The sequence below is a fragment of the Oncorhynchus masou genome, chromosome 27, assembly GCF_036934945.1.
Source record: "Oncorhynchus masou masou isolate Uvic2021 chromosome 27, UVic_Omas_1.1, whole genome shotgun sequence".
In the NCBI taxonomy this organism is placed as follows: domain Eukaryota; kingdom Metazoa; phylum Chordata; class Actinopteri; order Salmoniformes; family Salmonidae; genus Oncorhynchus; species Oncorhynchus masou.
Genome location: NC_088238.1, coordinates 41,771,369 through 41,784,698, shown reverse-complemented (window position 1 = coordinate 41,784,698; position 13,330 = coordinate 41,771,369). Strand labels below are relative to the sequence as shown.

The 13,330-nt window shown below is 45.1% G+C and overlaps 1 protein-coding gene across 1 annotated transcript; it reads left to right on the top strand.

Moving 5' to 3' along the window:
• The first annotated feature begins 300 nt into the window (after positions 1 to 300).
• On the top strand, positions 301 to 7,661 carry LOC135516187 (myeloid-associated differentiation marker homolog). Its single transcript, XM_064940286.1, has 2 exons — positions 301 to 365; positions 4,451 to 7,661. Exon 2 carries the CDS (start codon positions 4,596 to 4,598, stop codon positions 5,445 to 5,447), a length of 852 nt encoding a protein of 283 aa, XP_064796358.1. The 5' UTR covers positions 301 to 365; positions 4,451 to 4,595; the 3' UTR covers positions 5,448 to 7,661.
• The last annotated feature ends 5,669 nt before the right edge of the window (positions 7,662 to 13,330 follow it).

Here is a 13,330-nt window from a genome sequence, read left to right as displayed (position 1 = left end):
GTCTGGTTTGCTTAATATAAGGAATTTGAAATTACTTGTACTTTTACTTTTGATACTTAAGTATATTTTAGCAATTACATTTACTTTTGGTACTTAAGTATATTTAAAACCAAATGCTTTTTTACTTTTACTCCAGTAGGAGTTTACTGGGTGACTTTACTTGAGTCATTTTCTATTAAGGTATCTTTACTTTTACTCAAGTATGACAATTGGGTACTTTTTCCACCACTGGTTGTATCCCTAATTTATTCAAGTGTTTCCATTATTTTGGCAGTTACCTATAGACGAAGTGGTCGCGAGCGTAAAAGTGCGCGCCCCGGCTCCAAAACGGTAACAGGAAGGAAGAAGTCCATGCGAGATCAGTGGTAAGAATAACCGTTCTTCTTTAAAATGCTATTTCTATTCCAGTGAAGGCTAGACGAGAAAGAAGGTGCAGAAAATACCGTTACTTTCTATTTTTAGTCCAATGAGAATGCCTCAGATACCATAGCATTAATCGGCCGGCCACAGCCCTTACGCTTGTGCACTCACCCACCCATCATTGATGATCCGTATGTGTTGGAAATACCATCAACAAGTCTGGTCATGCTTTGATGAACTTTTCTCCATGTGTTTCAGTTTGAACATCCTGCCAATATTAGAATCATTTAAATTCTAAATAAAACATTCATAGGGAATTTCTCACTGGCAGGAAAATAAACAAAACCAGCACTCTCCTGCTAAGAATATTGCAATACTTCCTTTTCAAGAGAGAGAGAGAGAGAGAGAGAGAGAGAGAGAGAGAGAGAGAGAGAGAGAGAGAGACTTGGGCACATACCATAACTGCACCCATCACATCCTCCTAACCCCCATTTCACCTCAGTTTAGTTTTGTTCCCCAGCCTCCAGATGTGAGTAACTCGGCCCCCATCTTAAAGAGAAATTAAATATGGTATTGACAATGTGGGCAAGCTTCCCAGACACAGATTCATCCTAGTCCTGGACTCGTCTAGGAGTAGCCTTGGTCTAATCTGGGTCCAGTAAACAAGCCCAAGGTTTGTGTAACCCAGTGTTATATCACAAACTTGTCATTTCCATGTGGACTAGGTCTGCGGTACAGTAGGCTAGTAGTATCTGGGCCCCTGTAGATGTGAGATGGAGACATTAGTTCAGCTTCCTGTTTTTCTTCCGCGGCCAGAGAGGAAGGGAGGCTCTTTTAAAGCTCTCCTCTGGCTAATAGACTCAGTAAAGAAGTACTTAAAGCAACAAAGCCTTAAAGAAGCCAGGTTTAGAGCTTGACACGCTGAAGAGGAAGTCAGTGTGTTACCGACAAGCATATGATGAGGATGACTGAAGTATCAGTGTACCTTGCATTCAGTTCATGAGTATATTAAATATGAGTCAAAGGCCACGTCCATAGGGCTCTGGTCAAAAGTAGTGCACTGTGTAGGGAATAGGGTACCATTTGGGATGCAGACGTGTCTCGAAGTCTTAGGATCTTTAGCTTTGGCCCAATGAAAAGGGATGATGATGCTGTGTGACTGACAGTGAACACCAATGCCAATAGAGAGCGACGACGTCAAGGAGGAAATGCCTTCTCAATTCAGTCTGAATTCACAGTTTTTTTTATTTCCTCATTGCTGTGTGCATACTCCCTAGCCTAGTACAAGTCACAGCTAGAATATATTTTTTCTCTCTGACTGCTATATCTTTCTTAGTGTGAGGAGAAGTGGGTCACATTTTATTTGGATAGTCTAGGTAATCCATCTGTAGATGCTTTACAGACGGTCATACTATACTATCAACAATATCTGTTGATAAGGGTTGGTGTTGAGGTTAGGGTTAGGGTTAGTATATCTTTCTGATATACTATATATAGTCTGTAGAGGATCTACAGATGGACTATCCAAATAAAGTGTTACCGATAAGTGTAACCTACTGGAGGAGTATAACATGTGACCAGGAGGGGGGATGTGGTAATCAATTAGTAGGCCCAACAACCCTAAAGAGCTGGGTTGAACAAAATGTATTTGTGCATACTGTAGCGAAAACATTTTACACCACAGCGAAAGGTTTTGCACTGGTTAGGGGTGTATTCATTCTGCCGATTCTGATGCAAAATGTTTCTTAAACGGAAGCAAACTAAACAGGGAGGGACTTACCTGAATTTGTCTAATAGAAACTCTATTTTTTGTTCAAATGTATTGAATATTAAAACATACAATCTACCTGCAGTGAAGCCGCTCAACATTTACGTTACATTCAGTCATCTAGCAGATCCCAATCCCATCCAGAGCAACCCACAGGAGCAATAAGGGTCAATGCACTCCTCCAAAGGGCATATTTTTTGCTCATATGATTTGAAAAACAAACCATCAGGGGTAGGCAAGGCCATAAGTAAGTGAAGTAAACTAAGATATGACTAAGGAGTTAATCAGTGTCATTTTGTCCCGTAAATAGACAGGTATTTACTTTTCCATGGTTGCAGGAGCTTGACTATTTTTATTAGTTTTCTATGGAAATTCATTGTGGAGAGCTCATTTATATACTTTGTTTACTTCACCATCAGACATTGTATAGGTAAACTGCAGGGTCATGAAAAAGCTGTATTTTAAAGATCCAATACTTAGTATGGATCTTTAAATTATACTGAATAAAAATATAATCACTACATGTAAAGTGTTGGTTCCATGTTTCATGACCTGAAATGAAAAGTCCCTGAAACTTCCCATACGTACAAAAAAAAACGTATTTCTTTCAATTTGTTAGCACGTATTGTCACAGTGAATACAATTCTCTCATGCTTTTAAACTTAGAACTGCGAGTCAAGCCATGTTGATGTAATGTGTGTACTTAAACTAGGAGAGGGTGTAATCAGGCATCTCTCAGGGGAGGGAGGGACATGCAGGGAAGAAGTGACTGGGAACCATTTTCAAGAACTGCTCTCATGTATGTAGAACTGAGAGTCATGTTAACGGTTTCAGTTTGACAATCGCATAATGGTTTCATTTTTATTTACAGTATATCACAAAAGTGAGTACACACCTCACATTTTTGTAAATATTTGAGAATGTCTTTTCATGTGACAACACTGAAGAAATGACACTTTGCTACAATGTAAAGTAGTGAGTGTACAGCTTGTATAACAGTGTACATTTCCCGTCCCTTCAAAATAACTCAACACACAACCATTAATGTCTAAACTGCTGGCAACAAAAGTGAGTACACCACTAAGTGAAAATGTCCGAATTGGGCCCAAAGTGTCAATATTTTGTGTGGCCACCATCATTTTCCAGGACTGCCTTAACCGTCTTGGGCATGGAGTTCACCAGAGCATCACAGGTTGCCACTGGAGTCCTCTTCCACTCCTCCATGATGACATCACAGAGTTGGTGGATGTTAGAGACCTTGCACCCCTCCACCTTCTGTTTGAGGATGCCCCACAGATGCTCAATAGGGTTTAGGTCTGGAGACATGCTTGGCCAGTCCATCACTTTTACCCTCAGCTTCTTTAGCAAGGCAGTGGTCGTCTTGGAGGTGTGTTTGGGGTCGTTATGTTGGAATTACTGCCCTGCGGCCCAGTCTCCGAAGGGAGGTGGTCATGCTCTGTTCCAGTAATCCATGTCCTTAGTCCTCTTGTCTTCAGCAAACTGTTTGCTGGCTTTCTTGTGCATCATCTTTAGAAGAGGCTTCCTTCTGGGACGACAGCCATGCAGACCAATTTGATGCAGTGTACGGCGTATGGTCTGAGCACTGACAGGCTGACCTCCCACCCCTTCAACCTCTGAAGCAATGCTGGCAGCACTCATACATCTATTTCCCAAAGACAACCTCTGGATATGACGCTGAGCACGTGCACTCAACTTCTTTGGTCGACCATGTCGAGGCCTGTTCTGAGTGGAACCTGTCCAGTTAAACCGCTGTATGGTCTTGGCCACCGTGCTGCAGCTCAGTTTCAGGGTCTTGGCAATCTTCTTATTGCCCAGGCCATCTTTATGTAGAACAACAATTCTTTTTTCCATGTTGAACTTCGAGTGACCAGTCAGTATGAGGGAGTGTGAGAGCGATGACACCAAATTTAACACACCTGCTCCCCATTCACACCTGAGACCTTGTAGCACTAACGAGTCACATGACCCCGGGGAGGGAAAATGGCTATTTGGGCCCAATTTGGACATTTTCACTTAGGGGTGTACTCACTTTTGTAGCCAGCGGTTTAGGCATTAATGGCTGTGTGTTGAGTTATTTTGAGGGGACAGCAAATTTACACTGTTATACAAGCTGTACACTCACTACTTTACATTGTAGCAAAGTGTCATTTCTTCAGTGTTGTCACATGAAAAGATATACTCAAATATTTACAAAAATGTGAGGGGTGTACTCACTTTTGTGTTATACTGTATTTCTAAATTGGTGTGTTCTGTGATTTGCCTGGCCCCTAAATCTTGCTTTGTTTCTTTATCTCCTTGCAGAACCCTGGATGAGAACAGGACACGTTCAGAGTCTTTTAATTGTATCTGAGGAAGGGCCAGAACAAGAACTATTACGGTGTTCAGCTATATTACAGTACATATTCCCCACTCCCCTGTATAACGTGACAGTATAACACCTCCCACCATGCCATTGATTGTGCTGCCCACCTCCCAGCTGCTGTGGGTGCGTGTGGCTGCACAGTTGTTCTCCTGCGTGGCCTTCAGTGTGGTGGCCCGTGAGGCCTCTCTCTCCCACGGGTTAGCAGACTGGTGTGTGTTCTGTTGGGCCTTCAGCTTCTCCATGACCCTGCTGGTACTGCTGGTGGAGCACTTTGGCCTCCAGGCCCGAGCCCCTGTCTCCTGGAAAAACTTTCCCATCACCATGGCCTGCTACGCCACCCTGCTCTGCTTCTCTGCCTCGGTCATCTTCCCTGTCTACTTCCTCAAGGGCCAGCAGAACCACGGGGAGGCCCGGGACAGACGCATCGCCTCCACCGTCTTCTCCTGCCTGGCCACCGTGGCCTACCTGTGGGAGGTGACCCTGACGCGGGCGCAGCCGGGCGAGGTGGTGGGCTACATGGCCACGTCTCCAGGCCTGCTCAAGGTGTGCCAGACCTTCGTGGCCTGCATCATCTTCATGCTGGTCAGCGACCCGGTGTCGTACGAACATCACGCAGCGCTCAAGTGGTGCATGGCGGTCTACTGTGTCTGTTTCATCCTGTCGGCAGCCGTGGTGGTGCTGTGTGTCGGGGAGTGTACCGGCTTTCTCCCGTTCCCCTTCGCACGCTTCCTGTCAGCCTATGGCCTGCTGGCTGTTGTCATGTACCTGACCGCCACCATCATCTGGCCCGTGTTCCAGTTTGACAAGAGTTACAGCCACATCCAAACCCGGCAGCAGCCAACACTGTTGATGGTTGCAGTTCTCACCGCTCTCAACTTCCTGCTCTACCTGGCAGATCTGGCTTACTCTGCACGTCTGGTTTTTGTCAGTGTGTGAGGGAGGAGGGGGAGAGATTGGAAGGGAAGGAGAGGGAGGTGGGACAAAAACTACTGTGTACAATTCATTCAGTTGTAAAAGTATTTCTGCGTTGCCTTTATCTTCAACAAGCATCTCTTCAAAGGGGGTGACACTCTAGACCCAAACTGTTATAGACCTATATCCATCCTGCCCTGCCTTTTCTAAAGTCTTCGAAAGCCAAGTTAATAAACAGATCACTGACCATTTCGAATCCCACCATACCTTCTCCGCTGTGCAATCTGGTTTCCGAGCTGGTCACAGGTGCACCTCAGCCACGCTCAAGGTACTAAGCGATATCATAACCGCCATTGATAAAAGACAGTACTGTGCAGCCGTCTTCATCGATCTGGCCAAGGATTTTGACTCTGTCAATCACAATCACCACCCACATTCTTATCGGCAGACTCAACATCCTTGGTTTCTCAAATGACTGCCTCGCCTGGTAGTCAACTACTTCTCAGACCAAGTTCAGTGTGTCAAATCGGAGAGCCTGTTGTCCGGACCTCTGGCAGTCTCTATGGGGGTACCACAGGGTTCAATTCTCGGGCCGACTCTATTTTTCTCTGTATACATCAACGATGTCGCTCTTGCTGCTGGTGATTCCCTGATCCACCTCTACGCAGACGACACCATTCTGTATACATCTGCCCCTTCTTTGGACACTGTGTTAACTAACCTCCAAACGAGCTTCAATGCCATACAACACGCCTTCCGTAGCCTCCAACTGCTCTTTAACGCTAGTAAAACCAAATGCATGTTTTTCAACCGTTCGCTGCCGCACCAGCCCACCCAACTAACATCACTACTCTGGACGGTTCTGACTTAGAATATGTGGACAACTACAAACTACAGTCTGGCAAGACTGTAAACTCTCCTTCCAGACTCATATTAAACATCTCCAATCCAATATTGAATATAGAATCGGCTTTCTATTCGCAACAAAGCCTCGTTCACTCATTCCGCCTCAACTTCGGCGATGTTCTTAACAAAATAGCTTCCAACACTCTACTCAGACTGCATCCAGTTTGCTATCATAGTGCCATCCATTTTGTCACCAAAGCCCCTTATACCACCCACCACTGCGACCTGTATGCTCTGGCCCTCGCTACATATTTGTTGCCAGGCCCACTGGCTCCAGGTCATCAATAAGTCTTTGCTAGGTAAAGCTCCCGCTTATCTCAGCTCACTGGTCACGATAACAACACCCACCAGTAGCACGCGCTCCAGGAGGTATATCTCAATGGTCATCCCCAAAGCCAACACCTACTTTGGCCTCCTTTCCTTCCAGTTCTCTGCTGCCAATGACTGGAACGAATTGCAAAAATCGCTGAAGCTGGAGACTTATATTTCCCTCTCTAACTTTAAATATCAGCTATCTGAGCAGCTAACTGATCTCTGCAGCTGTACATAGCCCATCTGTAAATAGCCCAAACAACTACCTACCTCATCCCCATATTGGTTTTATTTACCTTTCTGCTCTTTTGCACACCAGTATTTCTACTTGCACATCACCATCTGCTCATCTATCACTCCAGTGTTTATTTGCTAAATTGTATTTACTACGCTGCTATGGCCTATTTATTGCTTTACCACCTCACGCCATTTGCACACACTGTTTATAGACTTTTCTATTGTGTTATTGACTATATGCTTGTTTATCCCATGTGTAACTCTGTGTTTGTGTCGCTTTGCTTTATCTTGGCCAGCTCGTAGTTGTAAATGAGAACTTGTTCTCAGCTAGTTTTACTGGTTAAATAAAGGTGAAATCAAATTTAAAAAAGCAAATGAAAAGACCAGTCTTTGTCTTTATTGTATCACATGGGCTTCAGTTGGGCTGATACAAAACAGGTACAAACCCCAAAAAATTATACAATGTGGCTCGAACTGCACCACCAAGGGCATATTTCACAAATGTCACAGATGAATTTCATTACATGGGTTATTGTTAGATGATTGATTGCAAACAAACTTGATGCTTGGCATCACCCTGCAGAAGAGTTTGTCACAGTAGCAATGGAATGTTGCAACAGCACAGGCATTTTGAAAATAAATGTTTGAACCAACGTATCTGTGACCTGATCCACCTGTCGGAGAGCCAGAGTGTCTGGTTGAAGTGCTATGCTAATGTGCACTGTCACTGTATTTCTTCTATAAATAAACTCTGTTTTTATATCATTTTATTCCTTGAGTGTTTATGCTAAATGACAAACTACAGTGAGCTCCAAAAGTATTGGGACAGTGACCATTTGTGTTGTTGCTTTGGCTCTACTCCAGCATTTGTGATTTGAAATGATATAATGGACTGACGTGCAGACTTAACTTTAATTAGAGGGTATTTCCATCCATATTGGGTGAACTGTTTAGAAAGTACAGTACTTTTTGTACATTGTCCCCCCATTTTAGGGGACCAAAAGTACTTTGACAAATTCACTTATGTATTTAAAGTAGTCAAACGTTTAGTATTTGCTCCCATAGTCCGAGCACGCAATGATTACATCAAGCTTGTGAGTCTACAAACTTGCTGGATGCATTTGTCACTTTTATTGTAAATGAGTATAGAATATGTTTCTAAACACTGCATTAATGTGGATGCTACCATGATTACGGATCATCCTGAATGAATTATGATGAGTGAGAAAGTTATAGGCATCAATATCACACCCCACAAAAAAAGCTAACCTCCCCTGTTATTGCATGTCTTGGGGGAATGGTATTAGTGCACCTGTAACTCTCATTCATTGTTATTCACGATTCATTCAAGGCTATCCGTGGTCATGGTAGCATTGCATAATTTCAAATCCAAAGTGCTGGAGTGCAGAGCCAAGAAATGTATAAAAATGGACCACTGTCCCAATACTTATGGAGCTCAGTAGTCTTGTCATCATGTAGGGTGGGTATCTTGTTAGAACTGTAAGTAATCGCTGTTGTCATTATTTATTGCTTGCTGTTTTTTTAGCAATTGGTCATGTAGTTAAGTTCACTTGTGTAGTTTTTAATAATCAACTTAAGCACTTCTTGTTTGGCCATGACTGCATGGCCAAACACGACTCCCACACCATCATTATGTTTGCTGACGACACAACTGTGGTAGGCCTGATCACCAACAACGATGAGACAGCCTATAGGGAGGAGATCAGAGAACTGGCAGTGTGGTGCCAGAACAACAACCTCTCCCTCGATGGGAGCAAGACAAAGGAGCTGATCATGAACTACAGACAAAGGCGGGCTGAACAGGACCCCATTCACATTGACAGGGCTGTAGTGGAGCGGGTTGAGAGATTCAAGTTCCTTGGTGTCCACATCACCAATGAACTATCATGGTCCAAACACACTAAGACAGTTGTGAAGAGGGCACGACAAAACCATTTCCTCCTCAGGAGACTGAAAAGATTTGGCATGGGTCCCCAGAACCTCAAAAGGTTCTACAGCTGCACCATCTAGAGCATCCAGACCGGTTACCTCACCGCCTGGTATGGCAACTGCTCAGCATCTGAAAGTAAGGTGTTACAGAGGGTAGTGCGTACAACCCAGTACATCACTGGGGCCAAGCTTCCTGCCACCCAGGACCTATATAATAGGCGGTGTCAGAGGAAAGCCCATAAAATTGTCAGAGACTCCAGTCATCCAAGTCATAGACTGACTTGTCTGCTCCCGCATGGAGAGCAGTACCGGAGCGCAAAGTCTAGGACCAAAAGGCTCCTTAACAGCTTCTACCCCAAAGCCATAATCGTGCTGAACAACTTGGCCTGCTGAGGGTCAATACCACGAAAAGCCTCTCTAGCGCAATCAGTTAGCGCATGTATTCATATTAATCTGGCTAGTATGCCAACGTAAATGATGTCAATCTGGCATGAAAAACCTTAGCATTTATATTTATCTCGCTTGAAGGACAATGTTGGTTCAGTGTGTTTGTGTGTATATGTACGCCTATACGCCATGGAAGTGATTCGCCACTACATCATTCTTCCGGGGTCAGTCCTGCCAGATGCCTTTCAAAAAAATGTTGCGCTGACGAACATTGCGCTGCATTTTTGCCCTTTTAAGGCCATTCAAAAAGCTAACAAACATTAGAAAACTACAGGGCTACTTCTTTGAAAATGTTGCTGCACTTTCGATGCACGTTAACACAACCATTGCGCTCCATGATGTGGATGTGACATCCTGGACCTGTCATGAGATTTCTGTGACTTTGGCCTGCTGAGGGTCAATGCCAATGAAAGCCCATCTATTGCATTCAGTTAGCTTGTTTGACTGTCAATCTAAAGGTTGGTGCTTCGACACCACCCAGGGATGACATTTTTCAGATTGTAGAGATGTGAACTGACCCTTCCTGACTTGTTGTGAGCTTCCATGAGACTTTGACCTGCTGAGGGTCGGTATAACATGACCGAATACAAACAGTGCAGCCTTTCCCTCTGCAAGGCTATCAAACAAGCTAAGCGTCAGTATAGAGACAAAGTAGAATCTCAATTCAACGGCTCAGACACAAGAGGTATGTGGCAGGGTCTACAGTCAATCACGGACTACAAGAAGAAATCCAGCCCAGTCATGGACCAGGATGTCTTGCTCCCAGTCGTGTTAACCCTCGCAAGTCTGCAGGCCCAGACGGCATCCCCAGCCGCGCCCTCAGAGCATGCGCAGACCAGCTGGCTGGTGTGTTTACGGACATATTCAATCAATCCCTATACCAGTCTGCTGTTCCCACATGCTTCAAGAGGGCCACCATTGTTCCTGTTCCCAAGAAAGCTAAGGTAACTGAGCTGAACGACTACCGCCCCGTAGCACTCACTTCTGTCATCATGAAGTGCTTTGAGAGACTAGTCAAGGACCATATCACCTCCACCCTACCTGACACCCTAGACCCACTCCAATTTGCATACCGCCCAAACAGGTCCACAGACAACGCAATCTCAACCACACTGCACACTGCCCTAACCCCATCTGGACAAGAGGAATACCTATGTGAGAATGCTGTTCATCGACTCCAGCGTTGGCATTTAACACCATAGTACCCTCCAAGATCGTCATCAAGCTCGAGACCCTGGGTCTCGACCCCGCCCTGTGCAACTGGGTACTGGACTTCCTGATGGGCCGCCCCCAGGTGGTGAGGGTAGGCAACAACATCTCCACTCTGCTGATCCTCAACACTGGGGCCCCACAAGGGTGCGTTCTGAGCCCTCTCCTGTACTCCCTGTTCACCCACGACTGCGCGGCCACGCACGCCTCCAACTCAATCATCAAGTTTGCGGACGACACAACAGTGGTAGGCTTGATTACCAACAACGACGAGACGGCCTACAGGGAGGAGGTGAGGGCCCTCGGAGTGTGGTGTCATGAAAATAACCTCAACCTCAACGTCAACAAAACTAAGGAGATGATTGTGGACTTCAGGAAACAGCAGAGGGAACACCCCCCTATCCACATCGATGGAACAGTAGTGGAGAGGGTAGTAAGTTTTAAGTTCCTCGGCATACACATCACAGACAAACTGAATTGGTCCACTCACGCAGACAGCATCGTGAAGAAGGCGCAGCAGCGCCTCTTCAACCTCAGGAGGCTGAAGAAATTCGGCTTGTCACCAAAAGCACTCACAAACTTCTACAGATGCACAATCGAGAGCATCCTGGTGGGCTGTATCACCGCCTGGTACGGCAACTGCTCCGCCCACAACCGTAAGGCTCTCCAGAGGGTAGTGAGGTCTGCACAACGCATCACCGGGGGCAAACTACCTGCCCTCCAGGACACCTACACCACCCGATGTTACAGGAAGGCCATAAAGATCATCAAGGACAACACCCACCCGAGCCACTGCCTGTTCACCCCGCTATCATCCAGAAGGCGAGGTCAGTACAGGTGCATCAATGCTGGGACCGAGAGACTAAAAAACAGCTTCTATCTCAAGGCAATCAGACTGTTAAACAGCAACCACTAACATTGAGTGGCTGCTGCCAACACACTGACTCAACTCCAGCCACTTTAATAATGGGAATTGATGGGAAATTATGTAAAATATATCACTAGCCACTTTAAACAATGCTACCTAATATAATGTTTACATACCCTACATTATTCATCTCATATGTATACGTATATACTGTACTCCATATCATCGACTGCATCCTTATGTAATACATGTATCACTAGCCACTTTAACTATGCCACTTTGTTTACATACTCATCTCATATGTATATACTGTACTCGATACCATCTACTGTATCTTGCCTATGCTGCTCTGCACCATCACTCATTCATATCCTTATGTACATATTCTTTATCCCCTTACACTGTGTATAAGAAATTTGTTTTGGAATTCTTAGTTAGATTACTTGTTGGTTATTACTGCATTGTCGGAACTGGAAGCACAAGCATTTCGCTACACTCGCATTAACATCTGCCAACCATGTGTATGTGACAAATAAAATTTGATTTGATTTGATAACCACAAGTCTCTGTGGTGCAATTGGTTGGCATTTAAAAGTTGGTGATTTGAGCCCACCCAGAGATACTGTCTTTTCGATTCTAGTGATGTGGAAGCCCTTCCTGGCCTTACAGTAAGATTGCTTTTGACCTGCTGTGTTTCCTGTTGTCACACGTGATTGGTGTGTTGTTGAACATGAAAGACGACAAGTAACTATACCTACTGGTAAAATGGCTGTCAATGGTCTCTGATCTTCTGTTACTTAATAGCTTGATCATTCTGTGTTCTCCAAGGAACATATAATTTATTCTTATTAATCTGGCTAGTATGACAACGTAAATGATGTCAATCTGGCATGAAAAACCTTAGCATTTATATTTAAATTGCGGGAAGGACAATGTTGGTCCAGTGTGTTTGTGTGTATATGTATGCCTATACGCCATGAAAGTGACTCGCCACTACATCATTCTTCCAGAGTCAGTCCCCTAATTATTTTGAATGGGCTTGGCGATTATATATTACATTTGTGAAAATGCAGTTGTTTAATATATATATATGTATATATTTGTGATTGTGGCTGAATTTACTCCTGCCAGATGCCTTTTAATATAATGTTGCGCTGACGAACATTGCGCTACATTTTTGCCCTTTTAAGGCCATTCAAAAAGCTAACAAACATTAGAAAACTACAGGGCTACTTCCTTGAAAATGTTGCTGCACTTTCGATGCACGTTATGCAATGCTAATAATTTCAGGGAACTGAACTGGCTTCCAGTTGATCTGGTGGTGGTGCAGATTCAACTGTTGATGGTTTTTAAAGTGATACATGACCTTTCCCCCAATTACCTGTCTCTTTATTTTAATTTCATTAGAGAGTCTCATAGCCATCACACCAGAGCCGGTGTTGCCAATATGAGACTAATGCTCTATAGGTGTCATGCCTGCTCCCACTCCAGCGTCGGTCGTTACAGAATGCTGCAGCCACCACATGAAGCATTGGAGAGTGCTGGCTTTCCCATTGGTTGAGACGTCGGGTCCGGGTGCCGCCACCGATGGAACTGGGGGTGCGTAAGCCAGCTCGTTGGGCTGTCACGCCCTAGCTGGCAAAAATTGGTTTCTTTTCCGGTTGGCTCAGAAGGTGCCCATCCCACGTCAGGCCTCAGCCGGATTGGCAGAGTTTTACACCCAGCCGGCTCGTCAGGCTGCTACTCCTTAGCCGGGTAACCTTGCTCCCGCGTCTCAGCGGTATTGACAGGATTTCACACCCCAGCCGGATCGTCGGGCTCCTATGCCTCAGCCGACTCACCAGGCTCCCATGCCTCTGCCGGTTCATCAGGAGTTTAGGCCCGGCTTGTCCAGCGCCCATGCCTCGGCCGGCCTGTCAGGTTCGCACTGGTAGGAATGCAGGGTGGCGCCCCTACAGTGGGGGTACTGTCACGCCTG

Bases quoted from the DNA above. Each gene is read 5' to 3' on its own strand.
- LOC135516187 (XM_064940286.1), top strand. From the start codon at position 4,596: ATGCCATTGATTGTGCTGCCCACCTCCCAGCTGCTGTGGGTGCGTGTG.